The sequence below is a fragment of the Gymnogyps californianus genome, chromosome 6 (assembly GCF_018139145.2).
Source record: "Gymnogyps californianus isolate 813 chromosome 6, ASM1813914v2, whole genome shotgun sequence".
NCBI lineage: Eukaryota > Metazoa > Chordata > Aves > Accipitriformes > Cathartidae > Gymnogyps > Gymnogyps californianus.
The window spans coordinates 17,608,988-17,631,030 of NC_059476.1; the positions used below are offsets into that span (position 1 = coordinate 17,608,988).

Here is a 22,043-nt window from a genome sequence, read left to right on the forward strand (position 1 = left end):
AGGCGGGAGGGTGCAACACAAGGCATAAAAGAACTAAAAAGAAAGTGAACAGTTTTCTAATGCTGCTAAAAATGTAGTAACTTTTGAATGGTAATTTCTTATTTAAGACACTGAAACCAAAATATTTTTAACTTCTCAGATGAATTTGAACTTTAAAATTGCAAGTTTGTTACAAAACAATGTAGAGGAGGCTTTTCCCACCCTAAAGAAAGGAAATGAAAAACACAGAGAAAGTTTATTTTTGAAAAGTATGAAAGGCAGTTTACTTGAACCCTGTTCTGTTATGCTTACTGTACCTAAACAGGCCCTAAGTATATGACCCATTAGCCTTTTTTTTCCAGAGAGCCTATTCATCTGTTTTATTCATTTTGTCGTATGTACACTTGACAAAGAACTTCAATCACATAAACGTGGGTTGTCTGGCAAACACATAATGGATGAAGCTTACTTTGAATCTGAGAATACAGTACCCATTGTCTGCAAGGTGAAAATATTAAGAGCAGTATATGGTGCTAGCTCACAGAAGACACCTAGTGCCTGGCCTAAACAGACTTCAGTTTATTAATACAACAAATAATAAGTTACAGATAGCTCATACTGGAACTGTTGCCCCTGGTTCAGTATGCCTTCAACAGGATCGCTTTAGTGCACAGCTGTAGATTCCGCTTGGTTTTGTTTTAGACTGAATGTATTTTGCAAGCTGTGTATGATGCGTGCGTGCATGTGTAGCTATAGCATATGTTGTTTATGAGCCTTTAATCTTCACTCAAGGCAGCAACGCACCCCCTGCAGTTTACAGTGTTCCATCTGCGTCACTTGGCTTGAGCTATAGATTTGTATCTTGGCAGAGTACAGAAAAGGTATCTTCAATCTTCCCATGACAGTTGCATAGCGTTTTTCTAGGCTGACAGTCCTTATCAAATCAACAACAAAACCGCTGCATCTAATGCTGCTAATTTTCCACAACGAATTAAAAAATGCCCAACACTTAGTGTAGAGAATTGTTACTTCCTATCTAATTTGCCTTAGTAGTACTGCAGCATTTCACCCAAGGATAGACATAATATATTCAACCTGTCCTACAGCATTGTTGTATTCTGTAATAAGATGAAATACAGTGTTTTGAAAATGTATATTCATATATGTGCCTAACAGCCTAATGATTGTAAAATTAATTCAGGCATGTAGAATACCTAGATAAATTCCTGGAGTAGCACGTTACTTAGTCCTGTGTGTTGACTTATCAGGCCAATCATAATTTTCGTTTGTAACTGTGCCATATTACGTCAACAAATATTTAGCAGAAGAGGGCCTTCCGCTCAGGTTTTATTGCATTCTAGTTGCCCTTGCCTTACTTTTTCCTACTGCAAGTTTGGCTGATACATTCCTAATAGAAAGTTTACAATGGATCAAAATGTTCACATCAAAAGAGTTAAAAAATAAGAAAATCTCAGCCAGCCCGAGTGGCAAAGGGAATGGATTCTTCATTACCTGTGCTTCCCTTTTATTACTGCCATCTGATTTAGATCTGTAAGTCAGTGCTTTAGAGTAACAATGTAAGAGTTTAGAGTAATATTCTTCAGAATAAGAAAAACTATAACATAGTTGTATTATCTAATGAAGAGAGAGAAAATACCAAGAGATTGTTAAACTATTATTAGTCCCTATGTAAAAATGTTCTTCACTGAGAACTGTAATAAACAGAAGTAATAGTCTTAATTCTGGTATGATAACTCTCTACTTTTATTGTCGTGTGACTCAAACCACCTTTTTATCTCAGAGGAAACAATACAAAACCAGAGAAATGTCCTTTGAGAGAAAAACTGTACCACTGGTAAAGAGTTTACATTAAGATGTTTTTCTTTAAACACTTACTGAGAGGTTTTTGTAATGGAACTAAAAGAATATACAACATAAAAATGTAAGACCATTTTGCATCAGAAAGTAGACTCCATAACTTGTTACATGGGCTAATACATGAGATACTGTACATTTTACATCACATCTATTTTACCAGGAAAGTATGATTTATGTCAGTGTGTTTTTAATCCGTTGTATTTTCCCTAAGTAGCAGATTCAACTTCAAGTACTAATCTATACTTTGCAGTGCTGTTAGTATCTTGGCTTCCAATAGTTATTCAGGAATTATGGTAAGCTCATGTCACTGTGAATTAACCTTAAAGACATGACTATTCCTCTACAGTCACAGAATGATACTACAGAGTCTTTTTATCCACTGTTGGTTCTAACATTTACATTTGTTTTATAAAATAGCAAAACAATTTAGTAAGTCACATTGAAACTTGAAATAATCAAAGTGGAAATTATTTGGCCAGTAACTAAGTGTTGGCCATTAACTGCTGGTAACGATTAATGTGGTAGGCAAATTATTACTGATTTTAATTCCAATGTGTTTGTTCATTTCTATGTTAAAATTCAAGCTTTTGAACGAAAAGAAGGATCAAATCTGCAAGTGTAGAAAATAATAATCTACAGGAGTATAATCTTTACTTAAATAATTTAAATGTTCCTTTCTCTGCAAGGAAATGTTATTGTGAGTATTGTTATTGTGCAATTCTTACTGTGAATCAAGGTATTGGGGGGTGTGTCTCTCTCCTTTTCTTTTTTTTTTTTAAACTGTGCTCCTATAAAGCAAAGTAATAACCTGTATTTTTGTTTTTGACCACATAGATTAAACAAGAAATTATAGGGATCATGATAGTATTAAAATTTTTGTCCAACTCATGAAAGCATCTGAATTGACAAAGGCAATAAGCAGTCAAACTTGCTGGAAGCAACCCAATTTTTAAATTTCTTTTTGATGCGCTCTTGAAACGTGCATGAAGACTGAAAACTTTGTATGCAGGTGCACTTCCCTACAGTAGTCAATCTAATCTTTCATCGATGCATTTTATAGGATTATCTATCAGCTTTGTATCAAAAGGATACTGAAGGAGTTGATGTTGTGTAGCAGCATACAATGATGCGCCCTAAGTCTCTGCCCTCTGTAAAGTTCTCCATGATATATGCCACAAAAATGTCTCTGCTTTAACAGGTATTCTTTAAGAGGAACTGTAAATGCTCTGTCACGGCTAAGCTGTGAAAGAAAAGACCAGAAGTCAGCCCACGGCCTTGGAGCAGCTGGATACAGAGGGTACAATGCAAAAATCCAACCCTCTTCCTGGTAAAATAATGGGTGTGAGTGCAACAGAGGAACCTCTGTTTTCTTCCCATTATTTAAGTACTAGGAGCTTTGTGGGGCAATAACCTAGCTCTTAAGTTTCGCAAAGCTTTTTCTTTATGTACTATAGGTAACATATATAGCCCATATTAAAAAAACCCTAATATTAGACCATCTAGGTATTAAGTATGAGTGTGCTGCTTATTGTGGCAAAAGCTAAACTGATCCAGTTACAGCTGCAGTTGCTTGATATTGCTAATTCTCAGTGATATTAGATCAAAGCAACTATAACTATGGCATTTTAACTAAAAAAGGAACAGTATTTAAAGTGAAAGCTTAATATTTGTGGAATGTGAAACAACATCAAAGAGCTGCTCAAATCATCATAAATTCTGCAGTAGTCTTACAGGTGACTATATCGTCTGTTTCAGATGCTCCCAACAATCTTTGAAAAAACTGCATGATCTCTTTAAGCAACCTTCCCACATGAAACTTATTTCTGCAAACACCTCTTGAGTATCAGATAATGAGATGAAAGTCCTTTGATGACCAATTTGGAGAAGAACAATTTATGGTTTGCTATCCATTGTGGAAATTCATGAGATATTTGTAATTTCTTAAATTGAGAACTGTCTTGTTAATAACATCTTTAAACTAATTGTAAACCTCCAGTTCTTTCCAAAATTTGACTAGTTTTGAATTCCAAGTGCCAAAAACTGAGCACTTCTTATTTCAGTATTATTAAAGTATGGCTCAGTGGATCTTCTGTTAAGTTGATCTGATCCCCCTCCTGAGGATGACGGAAGGAGTATTATCTTTTGAAGACAGTAAGAATGGAGAAGGTCAGGACTGCATGAGGTAGTATTTTTCAGACCACAAAATGACAAACTGATTGAAACGGTTTGTAATGTTAAATTATAGTCTACTATATTTATTGAATTCTGTTATGCAGAGGTTAAGTTGCATCTTTGTAGACCATTTACCAAAACAAAACTTCGGATGAGGGTCTTGACTTATGTAAAACCAAACCAAACCAACCAACCCCTCACCCAAATTATACTATGCATAATATATTTCTTCTGGTATTAGTAAACTCTAAAATGACCATTGAATTCATTCCATCAACTCTGTCCTTCCCGAAAATGCTGAGTGGGAATGAAGAGCGCTAACAAATCAAGTAGATATATGCATCACTAATCCATACAGATCAGCTCTCCTTGAAATGTAAATTCCAGAAAGGGACCTGCATTTTCAAAGATGCATACAGCTTCTGCCAACTGGTGTTCCTGCATTCAACTCATTTAAAGATTAGCTGTAAACTTCAGAGAAGAAAGAGAAAGACTTGATGCCTGCAAGCATAAATACAGAAAGCCATTAGAATTTTTTTTCTTTTTTTTTCTTGGAAGCCTATGCAATTGAATGTGACATACAGACATGTGAACTCTTCAATTACTGGCAACTACCTGAAACCTTTGTTAAAGTATACACAGTTTTCAAATTAGCTTCCTGCCAATTAAAAAAAAAAAAAGAAAACCGCCTTATTCTTATTCAATACTATTAAATGGAATCATCCTTGAAAAGAAGCAAAACAAGAAGAATGTGGAAAGTTTTGGAATGTATAAGAAACAGAAAGCAATGCTGAAAGAAAAACTACAATCTATGATAACCTGCTGGTATGTTGCTGCCTTCAATACTCAATTTCTGAAATTAGTGGACTGGAATGAGTTTCGTTCATCACTGAGATTGCATTGGTCAGAAAGAACAGGCCATGTTAAACACTAGGGAATCAGGATTTGGGGCTTCTGTTATCAGATAAAAACGTTGTGCCCACAAAATAAAAAGTGTCGGTCCAATATAAAATCACCCTGCTGATTCAGAGTTCAGAATTTTTCTGGGTTAACTTTTTACTTGACAAATGACAAAGAAGGTATTGTTAGACTCCACAACTATAACTGTTACCGTTTGCCTATCCAACATCCTTGTAAAGATGGTATAAGACCAGCATAAACATCCTGTTCTTTGGCTAATTTGAAAAAAATGCATTTGTGTTTCCACACCTGATTCAGACCAACTTTGTACCTGTGAGCAGTGCCCAGATCTGATCAGTATTAATGATTAAGAAGCCACAATCTCAGAAAAGGTGGAAGAAGTAAATAACAATTTGGGCCATCTGTAGAAATCAGAGATGTAGTAAATAATCATACTTCAGAAAGATAATTTCAGAGGTTAATTATATGCTAATGACAAATAAATATAATTTTCTCTCATACATACACATACAAGTAGTGGAAGAGATAAAGAATAAGATTTATTATATCAACATTTTACATTTATTGAGGGAATATTTGATGAAGGCTATTTCCGCATAATCTGGCTGGGTCTGATTCTGTCCAGCTTCAGTGGAATACTGCTGCCTGCCTAACATCTAAGCAGCCCCCTCACAAAGTATTAGAAGCCTAAAAATTAGTGCTGCCATACATACCTTTTAGCCTGTAAAGTGGAAGACTGAATCCCACGTTAAGAACATATAGTCCTATAGGCTGCACAGTGCCTTAGATGGGACGCAGATTCAGGATCCTCACCAGGGTTAGGCGGAGTTTGATGCTGCGATGCTCAGAGCGGGGCCCCACAACTACAGCTCACCAGTGTCCTGAGAAGCTTGAAGAGGAATGCACCTAATGAATGCTTCTACCAGGGGCTGCACCAGAGTTTCTGGATTGCAAGGTACAATTTCAAACAAGCACATCTGCATCTGTAGTTCTGTCTGGCACCATATTTAACATTTCAAGTTGATCTTCTTCTTTGGTATTGATAGATAATAAAATGTTTACATGAAAAAGGAGAACAGACCAGCACAATACTGTCAACCAAAAAAAATATTAAAAATAAAAAAATTCCTAATACAGGGGTATAGATGGGTGCGGGTTTTATGTATAATCTGAGTATGTCATACTTAGCATATTGAACACTCTGTCTGAGATATACAGTATAACAAGATGTTATTTTAACTTTGAGAACATCCCATGATCTGCATTAGAAATGACAAAATAAAAATACTCCATGCTTTGGAGGGCAAGCAAATTTTTTTTTTTTTTTCCTGACAAGAATCAATGGGCCAATGGAGATATGTAAAGCCAGGAGGGCATATAGCTAGTCACAGAATACAAACATGATTAATACGGTAGTACTAATGAAGAGCTTTTCCATTCAAGAGCAAAGTGACATAATTTATATAATCAAATATTTGTACAGTTGCTGATATGAATAATTTTTTTTGCATTAATTGTTTTCTTTAGTATACAGAATAACAGTGTAAATTGAGGTGCCTGGGATATTTTAATTTCTTTACATTCAGAACTCTCACTTAAAGCTTCTTCAAACAGTTCATATTCTTATTTTGTTTAGAGATTTTTTTTTTGCAAACCCAACATAGTAAGAGTGCGGTTTAATACTAATGATATACAGACAGGGAGCTTCTAGTTCACCTATTCAAAATCATAGGTGAAATAGATTCCTTTTATTACTAATTGATTAAGCACTTCGGCATATTAACAGAGGATGAATCATTTATTGGAGCCACTATGTACGCCCCTGTTTTAACATACTGTTTAACTTATTGTATGAAAAATTCTAGAAATCAACGCCACTATCATTGTGCGTGATATAAAAAAATACTAACAACAAAAAATACAGAACAGTTAGAATAATACCATTTCAAATATTTACATTTTTTACACTGTTAGAAGCAGTCATTTTTCCAAAACAGCACAAATCTTGTAACAGATACATATCCGAAATGTTCGCTGAAGTTAATGTATTTGCATGATGAGCGAAAGAAGATCAGAATATGACTCACAGTAATCATACAAATACGTGAAACTTATTTTTCCCAACATAAAGAGTACCATTTCAATGAGTTTAACAGATGTGTTATTCCAATGAAGCATATAACCAGTATGTTAAGTTCTCATAATACGAATCTCTGCAGTTTAGAAAGATATGTTTGAAAGAGTTTGTTTCAGGCCCTTTTTAAGAAACATTAATTCCAAATGCATTAATGCCAGTCAAAGGAATGATTAACCATTCTGTAAAATTTTGCATTGTGCTCTCTGAAGTAAGAATACAATTGCTCTAAAACAGTGTTGTTAACAAGAGGATGGGGGCGCCCTTTGGATTCGTGTAAACATCTCTCCCTTCCATCACTTCTAATGCAGTAGAATCCCTTGGTTTGGTTAAAATAAAAATTAGAAGACATAATTTGGGAAGGAAGATTCAGAAATCTTTCAACTTTTTGTAATTCAGGAAGAGGGTCCTTGATTAAAGTGTTGCCATCCACTATGTGAATCTGATCCAAACTGAAATGCTTAAGCCACTTTTCCATATGAACATCATATAGACTTCTCTGAATAGCTTTGTATTTGGTATTAAGTGCTCCATTCTTAATAACAATATCTTCAAAAAGCTGAACAGGCTTGTGGCTTTCTACTCTGTTGTAATATACTTGGGTATAGTCGGATATAACTCTCTCAGTGGGATCTCTTAGAATGAGCAGCAGTTTAATGGAGCTATTCATGTCATGAATTCTTCCTGGAGCCTGCGGTGATGTAAAATAGCCTGGTGTTTTCTCAATTGTAATTTGATTTCCATAAGAAAATGGCATCAGACTTCTATACCAGTCTATTCCTTTCACATAATTTTCATCCCAGTCAAAGAAGTGGACTTCTGTAGCTGCTACCACAATATTAGGATGAATATCCAACATTTCCAGCAAAGCCCTTGTCCCTCCTTTCCGAACTCCTATGATGATGGTCTGAGGTATTTGTCGGCTTGTGCCAGGAGGTCTCACCTGTGCCGAATAGTGTTCGCTTTTATTGCTGAATAATCCTACTTGTGACTTCAGTGTTTCCAACAGTGCCTCATTCTCAACAGGAGCACCCTGAGCATGAGTCAGCAGAAGACAAGCTGACGCTAGTAGGAAGGCCATGTGGAGAGGAATAATTAGTTCAAGATAATGTTATGCTTGACTAATAGATAAGTCCCCTCTCGAGTTGGTTGGCAGAACCCGTGGAAAACACACTGCAAGTTTCTGAAGCATCTACAAAATAAAATAAGACAAGTCAGTATTTCTAAACCCATCACCAGTTGGGAATTCAACTCACAATTCAATTCACAAATCTAATCTGTGATCACAACAGAAAATTTATACCAAAGTTATTTGTTTTGCCTGATTTTATTTCAGAAGAACAAAAAAACCCCATGTGTTTTTTTTTCCTTAACCATAGGTGACCAATGATGGATGCTAACCCTTCAACAGCTTTTATTTCCTCTAAGCAGAACATTAGAATTGTTTACCTGATTTTAAATTCCTGACCATTATTTGTTTGCTTTGATTTCCCTAGTTCTCCTCCATATATACCATATACTTCTCTTGCCATATATACCATACCCAATATGATATTAATAATAATTCCAAAGCATTTTTGAACGTCAATGTCCTTCCCCAAATTCCCTGCTAGAATAGTATAGCCTAATCTAAATAATAGCACTGGATGGTGGTGCATCCATTTGGTTGCCAGTGAGCTATGGATCATATGAAAAAAGTTCTGTTTACTTAAACATAGAAAACAAAGCACAGATATAGGCAAAATTTTGGAATCTGAGCCCTTTAGAGCAGAAAACTTATAGTGTGGCAAAGCAAGAGTGAAATGTCTGAGTTGGATCAGTGTGGAAAAAATAAATGCGACAGGGTGGATTCTTTGCAACTATCCAGGTGTTGTGAAGCGTAGTCACTTAAGTGTTGGGAAAATCTTGGCAAAATCAAATCTTCAGATAATATTCTGCAGTTCCTCCAAAGCTCTGTATAAGAGATACCTAGATGCTTTCTGGGAGCCTAAAAACTTTCGCAGGGAAGCAAGTCTGGTTGGATCTGGATACCTTCTTCTTAATCCACATAGCATACGATCATTTTAAGGAAGTGGTGAATGTCAAATCTCTTAAAAATTTGAAAAAAAGCTTTAGGCTTGCAGGTATGTGCACATGCACACGTAAGTGAAAGAAAACGTCACTGTAACTGTTGCTAACATTTGAAATCTCTTGGGTAACTCTTGTATATATCATTTGAAACAGATCGCTAACAGATCTGCCATCACAATAGCAGTGATAAATTCAGATCAATGCAGCACCTGCACTGGAACCACTATGCTTGGATTGCCTGTTTCTATGTCTGAAAATCTTACAGGACAAATCCTCACTGAGAGGATTCCTGGACTTCATCCCATTTCTGAGCAATTATAACATTTTAAGATTTGTAGCATAGATCTCTATCCTTGACTTGTTTTGTTTTGTTTTCAATGTAGAGTGTGGAAACAAGCTATTTCATAGAGTGAATATTTAAAAACAATAACTGTTTTTGGAATCTATTTGAATTATGGCTCCCGTTTTAAAGTAGTCTCAGAAATACTACAACTTTAGCTCTTTCTTCAGTTCCACTGTCAGTTAGTCTCTTTCTTTTTCTGAATATATTGGTCACAGTACTTCGCCTCTTAGAAACGACCTTAGAAAACACAGCCAATTCCCATTTGTCATGGCTCTGAGGAGCACTCAGTATTTCTATTTAAAAATTGTTTACTTTGAGGCTTACTTCACAGACTTAAACATTTAACGCAGGAACATTTTTGATATTAACAGTCTAGACAAGGTAGCAGATTCATTAAATCTTTTTTCTAAATCTTATTAAAACCTACTCCAGCTTCTTGGATATCTAGGGCATGACTCGTTAGCCTGAATGAGCTCTAAATGCACAGATACCTGGCAAATATTAACCCTAAAATTGCCATTTAAAAAATAAACTATGACCTTTATTGAGTAAATCTGTGGAGAGCATTCCCTGTTATGTCCAAGCAAGACCTAAAGGGCAACTGCTTCTTCAAAAAGAGCACAGCTTCAACCAGGTAAAGTGTGTGAGCATACACTTATTAAATATTGGAAAACTCCAAGTACAAATTTGCTTTGTAATCAGAGACTGGAGAAAATACTGTTCTCCTTTACAAACCTGAAAGGAAGTTGCTTTTTAAAGGTCACAAGTTTTTTACTAAGAACTTCATGTGGAAGTTCCATTGAAAGTTCTCAAGAGGGGGGAATGCAAGCATTTCTATGGCAATTATAGGATGGAAGAACAGATATGTTTATACCAAAACCATTTGTAGTTACTTTTTTCAGAACGACTGCTCTTCTGGATGGCAAGTTTGGGAAATGGTAAACATGCTATTTAGTGCTGCTGAGGAATCAAAATGCATGCTGCTATAATGGCAGCTGATGTTGGTTTTGAAAAGCTCTCATAGAATGTGCAGCACTGACCATGCAATTTGAGGCATCACACCCCAGATGACTCCTGAAATACTGACCTTCAAATGTTAAGCATGTTTGTAGGCAGTGACTCTGCTTTAATAATTTCAAGCCAAATTGTTGGTGATTCACAAGGTTCCTAAACAGTCCGTTCTGAGTAAGGACAGAGCTACGCATAAGATGGTTTTGAAAACACTTCCTCTCTTCTCTGAAGTAGGAATATATGGCAGTACGGCTGCTTTCCAGACCTGTGATGCCAGTAGGCTGGGATTTGGGAGATGGAGCAAGGGAGCAGGGAGCAGTTAATCTTTCTTTTAATCTGTTCTGATGAATGTGTGATTAATCAGTGTTAATTTACATTCTATTAATCTTAATTTTTAAATTAAAAATTTTTCAGGAAGATTGAAGAATTGCTTTGTAAACACCTTCCAGTTTTTTTCAATTTATCTTTTTTGTGCTGATACACACAGCACATTATACATTATAATGTGTATACACCTGTATACATTAGATTACAAGCACTTTGAAACTAAGGCAAGACCAGCTTGAACGTCTGCCAAGCAAGAAATGCCTAGCAAATACCAAGGTGGAGACATATAGTTCATTATCTAATTTAAATTCCAGAACTATCCCATCTTGAAACAGTTTCATGAACTGATCCTTGACAGATATTTTAGGCAACTTTATTTAACCAGAAAGAAAATTATTTTTAGAGTTTTTGAGAAGAAGTATTCTTGAGACTAACTAGGTTAATAGCTTAAGCAAAAAATAGAAGGGGAGAAGAAAGAATTTATCTGAAATAAACTAAAACAAATGTAAAAGACACAAAAGTATTTGAGACTGGGGACTCTGCAGTAATATAAACAGAGGTGTGTTCTTCCTACATCTGGTGATAGATGAAAAAATGCTCAAATTCACTTTTTTATTTTATTTAAAAAAACCCAACACATTAATATTGTTTTATCCCTAATTAACTGACAGTTATCTGGTTTCATGCACCTAAGAATCAGGTGCAAATACTGTCATTCAAAGAAGCCTGGAAGCTGAATGAGAAATTCATACTTAGAACTAAGGAAAGACTGGTCTTCCAAAATATTGTCAGGTTCACATGTGATGTGAGTGACGGTCTGTTTAATTTACCATCTGAAATCAGCAGTTCTCTATAAAACACACTTAGAAAGCAAGTAACAGAAGAGATTCTGCATTTTCTATGGACCAAAGTATTAGTAGCATTTTTGAGAACAATTACATTAGTTTAACCAGTTTGCAATTAATTAGTTGTTTTATATAGTGGAAATTTCTTAGAGTCATTGCTAGAACAAAACCTCACCCAGGAAATACTACCAGAAATAATCGAATTCAGAATGTGCTGTAAAACTGGTGCCTAAATAGATCAAAATTGCCTTTGGGAGCAGTTCCATCAGAACAACATTCCAGCCTTCAGCGTAAGATATTTGATTGATTTTGATGAAGCTCTAAGATGTTAGACCCTGTGGTTAGGTTATAATTGCTACATAAATATAAAGGTTTTAAAGATGATTTATCAAATATAATTGGAATGTTATTTGAATAATTTTTGTGTTGCTTTTCTGCCTTTATGCAATTAAATGCACATTTTTAGAAGATATGAACTGCTTTTTATAATGAAAACAATATATTTTACATTGCTGCACTGCACACTCTTTGAATCTCAGAGTACTCCTAAGAAATTAACCCCATGATACATGATCAGAATTATAGCGTCTTATTACGTGGGTTTTTTTCCTATTATTTGGTAGTGTTGGTGTTGCTTAGTAACATAAGGAACATCAACAGATATGATACTTATTAAGCAGAAATGTAGTTCAGAAAGAAATTCAGGCTGCAGAGAGGACTAATTAAGTAAATAATACCTTGGGCTTTTGTTTGTTTAACTTTTTTAAAACCTTAGACTAGACTGAAGAAGCTAATACGCTGGCTGAAAAATCATTTTAATATTGCAGAAATGTTCTAAACACCCTTAACTGCTGCACTCTATTGTAAAAAAAGACTTCTAAGTGGCTTATGATTTATCTTGCTTCAGGGTAAAGTACAACATCATAGGGTAAACCCAACTATATTATTATTACTAATTTACAATATTATTTATCCCTAATAATATTTTTCACTGGCTGTAATGCTTTTCATTGGGGCATTTCACAGCACTTTGTGTTAATGAACTGTCTGCACCCTATTAAGGCACCATTCTCACCTTACAGGAAATTGCAACTGACCAACCTATAGATCCAGTTCAGGAGTGCAAATGCTTTGGAAAGTCAGGGTTAATGCGATCTGCTCAAGGTCATATAACAGGTTTATAGTCCAACCAAGAATAAAAACCCCAGGGCTTCCAATTCCCCTTCCAATTCCAACTTTGTGCCATTTCATGGCAGCCACTCACACCTCTTATGGTAACTTATATTTGGGTTACATGCTGAACTGAAAAGCAAAGAGATTCCTCAATGCTTCAGCATAAGATTCGAGTATTTTCTGGAATACAGCAGTTTCTTCCCACTGGCTCCCCGCCTCCAAATTGAAACAAAGTACGAACTCAGAATTTTGTTGTATCAAGGTATGTGTGCAGAAATACTCCTGTTTGCTACTGAAAACTACAAGGGGAGTTGATCAGAACAAGTATAACAAAGCACCAAATTTTCTCTTGATTTTTAAAAACATATTTGGATTAAAAAAAGCGTACTGCTTTTCCTGTTTATTCCTATTAGATATCAACTCATCCCAACACAGAGATCAGCAACTGAGAAGAGTACAATTCAAACATTTTAAGGCTTACTGGCACACAAATTTGTAACAGCTCAATTATATCTCTAGAATTAAGAACATCTCTAATGCTGACAATATAAAAAACCTATAGCAGCCTAACTGTATTCACAACCAAAGGTCACACAAGGTGAACTGTTTCAGGAATTTTTAAAAAGAAACTCATACTGTGGTGACAATTATGCCAGTGTAAAGTATCCATATACAGACTGGCTTTATGTAATAAATAATTCTAAACAACAACAACAATAATACAATTCTAAAAGTTTTCCAATATCTGAAATTAGGTTGGTTTTTTTCCTTTGGTAAAAGTAAGGCTAGTTACATAGCATAATAAATGCAAATCTGCTCTCAGTATGGCTTATACATTTTTGAAAAAACAGGCAAATGAATAATCCAGTGCATATGGGATACATTGCTAAATACAATCCAATATCAATTTATACAAATCCAATAAAGCAACGACTAATTCTATTAAATCTAAGCATTAAATGTTAGAAGTAATACAACCATCAGAAGTCCTCTTCATAATACCTTAATTCTGCTCTATAGAATCATTCACGAAATAAAGTACATTTAAAAACACTTGGCACATGTCCAACTGTTGAACAAAAAAAGTATCCTCTTTATTATGAAGTGAAAGGAAACAAAATTCAGCTGCTTCTATCCACACACGTCAGATATGCCTAGACTGAGTTCAGGAGACAATGAGAGCACATTTCCGAGTGTGAAAAATATTTAAAATTTTGAAAAAGTTTCCTACGTAGAAACAATTGTGAGTAGACCTTAATTTTATTACAAGCAGTGCAATTACTTTAGGTTTATGTTAGAATGAGATCAATTAGAAATAGGTGCAATTGAATATGTTTAGAGCTGTGTCCTAAAAGTTTCAGTGAGATCTGATTCAGAAGAATCCCAAATTAACTATTCCATGAAACTAAAGACTATGTGTGAAAGGACAGTTATCCCAGCACATGATAACCCTTTATCTTCAGACAGGGCATGAAACTATTCTGCTACACATTTACTCTATACTCTGTTGCTAGATTAACTGTAATAACTAAATAATATTCCCACGATGTCATTACTGGGCTTTATCAAAATCTGTTAGGAGAGGTTAGTCAGTTTCCATGAATATACACAGGTTGGACATGAAGAATACCTCCCACCTGTAATCGTGGAAAACGTCTGATGAAACTGGAGAAGGCAAGAAAGGTTGAGTGTGAGTAAAATATCTAATTGGAGTTTTGTAACAGAGCTTCAAGTTGAGCTCCACCAGTCTCTAGTTATACAAGGAGTAGAGGACTAAGAAAGTACAAAAAGGACCACAGATCCCAGAGTCAAACAAACATCGCAGCAGTTCATATTGCTGATAAAGAACATTAACATTCTTGTATGCACTTAAGAATTTTGTTCACTTTCATTTTACTCAAACTATTGACACATTTTTAATAGGGAGATGTACTAAGAATTCTTAAATCAGGCGCCACCTAAAAAACCATGATCCCACAGACTGTCCCAAAATGCTGTCTTGCTGTCATAACAACTCTTCTGGAAATGAAAGAGTCTAAAGGTGTCTCTTTAAGTGTCAACATAAAAACATATGTTATCCCAAAGAAAGACAAAGACATTAGCATTTTAAAGTCTTAGTATCAGCAGTGAATTTATTTGGATGAACCTTTTCTAATGAGACTGTAGTTTTATAACAGCCAACAGTTACTACCTTACAGGAATAAAAAAAGGAATAAAAAAGAAAATAGCTATTTGGTGAGTAAAGATAGGAGCTGCAAAGTAACAGCAATTGGCTGCAGGCTTCCCTTCTACCAGGTACACAGACTATAATGGATAAAAAGGAAAGCTAAGAAAGGTTAGCATAAACACATTAAATCATTGGCAGGTGATATTAGCAGATAGGAGTTTTGAAAAAAGTTTGCTTCCCTAAGGCTAGCATTATATTTTCTAATTCCCCTTTCTGATAATGTAAGATAGAAAATTGCCTGATGATAATATGACTGCAAATATATAGCAGTACCTTCTATACCATAATATATACAGTATAAATACACCAATGTATGTCTGAGCTAAATAAACCTTCTGCAGCTGTAGCCTACGCATTTATATTTTATGGTATCTTTGAAAAAATATCATACTCAAATCATCCACATAAAAGTTACTGAATTACACTTTCATAAAGGCCCTTAATATGTTTAGTCCATAATGCCAGATACATTCTAAGCATACCTCTAAATAGACATAAAAAAATTTCTGTTCTTATTAAGATATAAAGCATAGATAGTGGTCAGATTAATACAGATGACAAGGCTAATTTTGTATGTCTAATCACTCTACATATTACATTGGCATATTTCAAATGGAATCGCATTATCATTTTGTTGAATTAAACTTACACCTCCAATTGTTAATTATGCACCAGGACTAATATAAATTGAAGTAACAAAGATGCCATGCCAGGTCTTCAGCCAAATAAGCAGTAACTGTGTAGTTATAAAGGTGCAAGATGTAACGATGTGTGGCTGATAACCAGCTCTTGTGTTTGTTTCTACAGATCTTACTAAGGTAAAACTTCAACCTCTCTACCTCTGGTATAATTAATTGAATATTATTCATTTGCCCACACTCATTACCACAAAAACTGTCTTAATACTCACTGACGTTTAGGAATTAAAATTAGAATTTGCTGCAGAGGATTTATGAGATACCTGTCTTTCAAAGGAAAAGATTCCTCAGAGGGTCAGAGATGGCAACAGAAGCATTTGATAGGGATGAGGACAGGTTAGCTCGCTGTTGTACAAAACAGCAAATTCCTACGGGACATCCATGTCAAATAGGTGACCCTAGAACCTGTTATGCTCTCTTGTAAAGAGCACAGCTTCCTGGCATTAAAAAAAACCAAACCAAAACCATAAATCCCTGCTAATCTGAACTGGTGGGGATTCTAAAGCATTAAAACTTCAAGGACTCCAAAAAGGGAAGACTTTGTCTCACAGGAGAGTTTTTCTGGGTAGAACTTGTCAATATTATACTTTACGTTTTCAGCACTGCCCCAATGCAGGGTGAGAGCACTCCAGGCAGAGCTCATCAGACATTGGCAGCCGCATGGGGAGCTACGTAAGACAGCCAGCAGTGACATGTGAGGAGCTGGCCAGGGAGAGAAGCCACAAAGCAGAAGTCTTGCAGGCAAGGAGGCTCCTTTGTCCCCACCTTGAATGCTCTCCCACAGTTAAGCACTTCAGCCAAGTCTGCTGAGCCAAGGTCAGTATCTCACCCTCTGTTTATAATATCTTTTCGGAGAACTTTTCCAAGGTTCTGGCATTAGTCTCTGGGAAGTAGTTATATGATGCTGACTGATAAGAATTGCTGTATTGGGTCCTGTATAATTGCTGTATATCACCATCATACAAGGCATGAAATAAACCGATCCTTCCCTTGGTAATAAGTCCTACTACCCAACAATCAGCAGATTGGAGACCTTCTAATGTCAAATTCAGACACTAAGAGAAGGAGCCAACTTTTTGGCTCAGGAATATACTGAAAAGCACAGGCGTAAAGTGAGCTGAGAATTCACTCACCATGAAACAAAGCAGCTGAAAGGCCCATCAGAGTTGAAATGATCTGGCCTAAAGGATGACTGAACAAAGTTTAAGGAGTACTTCATTACAGCGTGCAACCAAAGGACATATTTATTTTTCTGACTACAGCTACTTCTTAAGTACTTGATATTTTTAATAGTTTTTAGTTAACTCAGGACTGTGAAAAATACTGCAGAGAAAAATAAAAAACAGCTCAGGAGCAATTTTTTTTTTTAAAGAGTGACTATAAAACAGAGCATGTGAGGCAATATAAAGAAGCTGAAAACATAAGTCATCTAGACAATTGATTTAAGGCTGAAAAACTGATTTTGAAATTTTGGGTACTGGCATAGGCCCTGATAAGAGACAAGATCAAGACAAGGATCAGAGACAAAAGGCCTGAGTGAGTATGAATGTTTGATGAAGTAATAGGATTTGCAAAACTAAGAAACATACCCAGTCCACACTGAGTTTAGGTTTGCTGAGAGACTTTGGCCATCAAAGAATCCAAAATTATACAAAAAAAGCCCCATAGTCCACCTTTCTTCAAAGCAAATAGACATGCAGAACTTGAAGTCAGAGACCACAGAAAGCAACTGCCTAGCAATTCTTAAAACTGATTAATACAGAAAGTAGTAAAAAGGCAAAACTCTGTCTTACACTGGTAAGCAAATCCTTGCTAACAAAGAAGGTAAATATAATACCATAATACAGAACAGGCAAACATATTAGAAAAGAAACAAATAGATAATACTCTTCTTGAATAAAAACTTAATTAATGCCTTCAACACATATCCATTATCGAGTTACGTGCATGTTCAACCGAGCAGGCAGCTGCAGAGGCACAGGAATGAAAGCAATTGAGGAAACATTTGAAAATGCCTAATAACCAGAGTACAACACAGAAAATAGCCGTTACTAAAATGGAGTTGGATAGTGCTGAATGTAAGACTAGAGAATCTTAATTCCCTACGTAAATGGTGGTGTAATCTTTAACGATGTTGAGCATCTGAAGCTTTTGTATCTCTAGGATGGCTGAGAACTCCACTGAAGGTCACCTGTTCTCAGACACTGATACAACCATTTTCCAACTCAGCAAGATGGAAGAAACATACTCAAGTATGTGTAATGATTCTCTGGCAAACATTTGCAGACTACCTATTTGCAGCTGATGACATGTGTGCAAACCTTGCACTGTTTCAGAAGAACTTTAAATTTTTAAAAACACTCACAAACATGTAGTAATTTGGAAAGATTAACATGAAATTTAGTTAGGGAAAGAGGATCTGCTGAAATCCCAGAATTACTTATCACAACCTATTTGTCCTCCTACTCTCAGCTTTTAGTATCTCACTGTTTGGTCATTGATACACAAAGTGGTTTGCAAAGCATAGTCATAATACTATTTCCCTCCAGTCCAGTTTCTGAAAAATGTGTACTTCTATTTAAAGCAACATCGTGTTTAATTTTGTGACAATAAAGGATTTTTTCTGCATTCTGATTATGAATGTTCAGTCCTCTTACCTTAAATATGTGCCCACAGGGGAAAATAAATCTGGATTTTAAATTTAATTTGTAACTATAAAATATGGAATAGTTATTTCTGTTTATAGCATGCTAAAAAAGGTAATGCAAGTAAGTAGTGTAAGCTACCGGTTATTGATGCTAGCTCTGTTTTAAAGCAATGGTAATAGCTTTTCCTCTCAAGGGAGGACAGTATTTCTTCTAGAAACTATAAATTGTATATATTATTTTACATTTTTAATGTTGAATTTTCATCTTAGATTTGTAGTTTGACATTTCTTAGATAAAATATTTTCACACTCATGTCCCACTTACTCTTTATGGCATCTATCAATTTAAATACATTTCAAGCAAAAAGAACATTAATATTAAGAGCAGGTTAAATTTCTTCCAGAACCTTTCTGTCCAGGGGGAAAGTCTGACATGGATGTACTTGGAAAGCTGTCACACCTACTGATGCCTTAAAGGGAATTATAGTCAAAAGAAAAAGTCACTTACTCTGAGTTTATAGATAATAAACAGTTCAGAGCAAATTTTTGAGATCAGAATCAAGATATTACAATCAAACAACATTGAAGTGTCAGTGTGTGAGAAATAAGAGGTTCAATTATTGAATGTGAGTCTCAATTCCTATACTATGGAGCTTACCAATATTATGTAAGAAATTAGAGCGTAGCACATCAAAAACATTCATAAAATGAAGCTATTTCCCCTGACATTTTAAAAAAATGACTGATGTAATTGTCATTCACAGTCTGAGAATGTTTCAGAAACAAAATTTCAGTCAAATTTAAAAGTAGCAGGAGAAATAAATCATGAAGTCCAATCTATTTCATAAAACATTATGGATCTGCTGTGTTCTTAAGTATGCAAGAGAAACTGAATGTGAAGTATTTTAAATTATAACATGTAACCAACTTCTACTAAAAGCACCACAAAGCTGGTAGTGAAAGAGGAAAGGAGTGGAGAAAGCAATGGAAGTTACAAAAGGCAAAAAATTAAGCATCTGTAGGCAAAACCATGTTATTAATCATTTTAATGACCTGAGTTAGGTTCTATATTTGTGCAAATACACACACACATATATAGCACACAGAGAAATAAAGAACAGGCAGTAATAGAAAATAATGTAGTCAGATTCAGGAATTTAAATTACTTAGGTTCACGAGCAATGCAGCTGATGCTGATAAATGTAGATTATAAAAGTTTATTGCAAACAGATAAATGTGCATACACTGGAAACATGAACAGCTGTTCAAGCACAGAAGAACTTAGATTTGTTACAACATATCAAACCTTAGGAAAATTTAGATTCTACTATAGTGCAGGTATGTAGGAAGGCAAAAGTGGTAAGGATGGTATTGTGGTTGTGATTGGAGTGGAGACTGAATGAATCTGAGTTCAATTTCCACATTTTCCTGTGGGGGCTGGAGTAAACATACCTTGGACAGTGATGCCATAACAAAGTGAGATGGAGTTTGACTTTACAGTTGATTACATGCTCTCCAAGTAGAGCAACCTCCTCAAACTCTGAGATTAGTCACATGGGGAGTTACAGCTCAGCAGCTAATGTGTTTTAAAATTTACACCTCAGCTTTCTTACAGTAATTTCCTCTTGAAGACAAGCCTTGAGGGTGAAATTTTTCACAAGCATTTACACTGGTCTAATTTTAGTCCCATAGAAGTCAGTCATAGAATAATTTACTTAGTAGCAAAGTTATGAAAGTTTTGAAGTATTTCTCTCTGTTCCTCACCTTGTGCTCTTCAGAATTATGTTTCTCACCTTGCAGTGACATTACAAAGGCAAATCCAAATACCCTGAATGTCCAGGTGATAGAAAGGTGGAGGCAACCATAAAATGGATTCCTTAAGACTGTAATGGTGAGTTGCATTGCTACAGCTGAACAATAAAGGAAATGTTAAATCACCATGCATGTTTAGAAATATATCCAGGTGTTCTGGAGGGATTTTAAATCACAATTGACAAACTATCAAGCAATATCAGCCCCCATGTTGAAAGATAACAATTTTAAAGCTATGAACAATACTAAAAATAAGTCACGGTCATTGATATAAATTGGGAGAAATTACACTGAAAAAATTAAGAAAATGGAAGGGAACCATGATATGCTAAAATTAAATCAATTTATTTAGATTACATCCCCCCTCCCATACAATCCAACACATATCCCTTTTTGCTGAGCAAAATTTTTACATGGCTTTTAGATTCCATTGACCATGCAAGCTAAATAGCACGGGGAAAAGAACAGGTTGACATAGTTTACTTGACCTTTTGACAAAAAGTACTTCACTATTAGTTTCTGGGTAAAAAGCAAAGATTCAATGTGGATTAAAAAAATAGCTCAGAAACCAAAGCGTAGGAATGCGCAGGATATCTTCAGCACCTGGTTAATTCAGAACCTTGCACCACGTATCTCTTCAGAAAAAGATACAGGCTGAGAGTTTCAAAGGAATCTAAGGGAGCCTCAGTTATGAATTTGTTTGAAATTTGAGTTTCAAATTAGAGATGGACACCTAGATCCCTCAGACTTCCTGGAAAGCCCTACCCTTAGGATTCTTTGTGAAACACTCAAAAAATCTCAATGAAAACTTCAGCTTGATGCACAGTAGTGGACAAAGGCAAGCACACTATTAGCATGCAAAAGCAGTGAGAGAAAATGCCAGCTCAATTTTAATGTATTTTGGTAAACTAATGGTTCAGAGTGACTAGTAACAGTGCGTTTCGTTCTGGTCAATCTCTCTCAAAAGAGAGAGAGAGTTCAAAGGTGGCTGTCAACAGAAGATTGCAAGCATAAATAATTTGTTAATATAAGGAGATAGTCAAAAGGTGTGTGTATTTTTCTTTCTCAGGAGTTTGTACTTTGACTGCTACATTAGATAAATGAACTAGGATAACCCTTGCTCATCCCCTTGCAAGTTCAAGAAAAACATGTTTCAGTGAAACAAAAAGGCAACAAAATTAAAACTGACAAAGTTATATGCTCTGAACAACATACAATTAATCTAGGAGTGTCACTGCCACTAAATATTACTGAAGACCTATGTAATGCAAATAAAAAAGGAAGAAAAAACAGCCAACAAAGAAAAAGGACATTTTAAGCTGTATTTCAAAATACAGTATTTAGTGTCTCAAATAAGCAATCTACTATAAGATAGATTTTGCAAGAGCTCAAGGGGAAACAGAATTCAATTTGAGAAATCTGCACTTCTAGGATCATAAACTAAGGGGTAGATCATATAAAATATGTAACAACTTATTTTAATATATTTTCCAAAGAAATTTCATCTAAATAAAGACCAAATAATTTTTAATAGGTTTGGATGCATCTGTTTACTTTATTGAGTTCTGTGGAAAGAGGAGCAGAGAAAAATCTCCATTTCTGACTAAATGACCATAGTTTCCGCTGTCATAGCTCAAAGCACAACCTTTTGTGTTTCACCAACTTTAGTGAAGACCAGGAACTATACAATTAGAGCATACAGTTTGACACTGATATTGAAAGTACAAGCAAAGTTGGATGACTTACAGAAGACAAGAAAAAAGACAGCAGCATGACAGACTAGAGTAACATGCCAGAGAAGAAGAG

The 22,043-nt window shown here is 35.3% G+C and overlaps 1 protein-coding gene across 1 annotated transcript; it reads right to left on the reverse strand.

Annotated features, from left to right (window-relative positions):
- Window positions 1–7,014: 7,014 nt before the first annotated feature.
- LOC127017996 (heparan sulfate glucosamine 3-O-sulfotransferase 1-like) lies at window positions 7,015–8,180 on the reverse strand. Its single transcript, XM_050899331.1, has one exon. The coding sequence runs from the start codon at window positions 8,163–8,165 to the stop codon at window positions 7,236–7,238; it is 930 nt and encodes a 309-aa protein (XP_050755288.1). The 5' UTR covers window positions 8,166–8,180; the 3' UTR covers window positions 7,015–7,235.
- Between the last annotated feature and the right edge of the window lie 13,863 nt (window positions 8,181–22,043).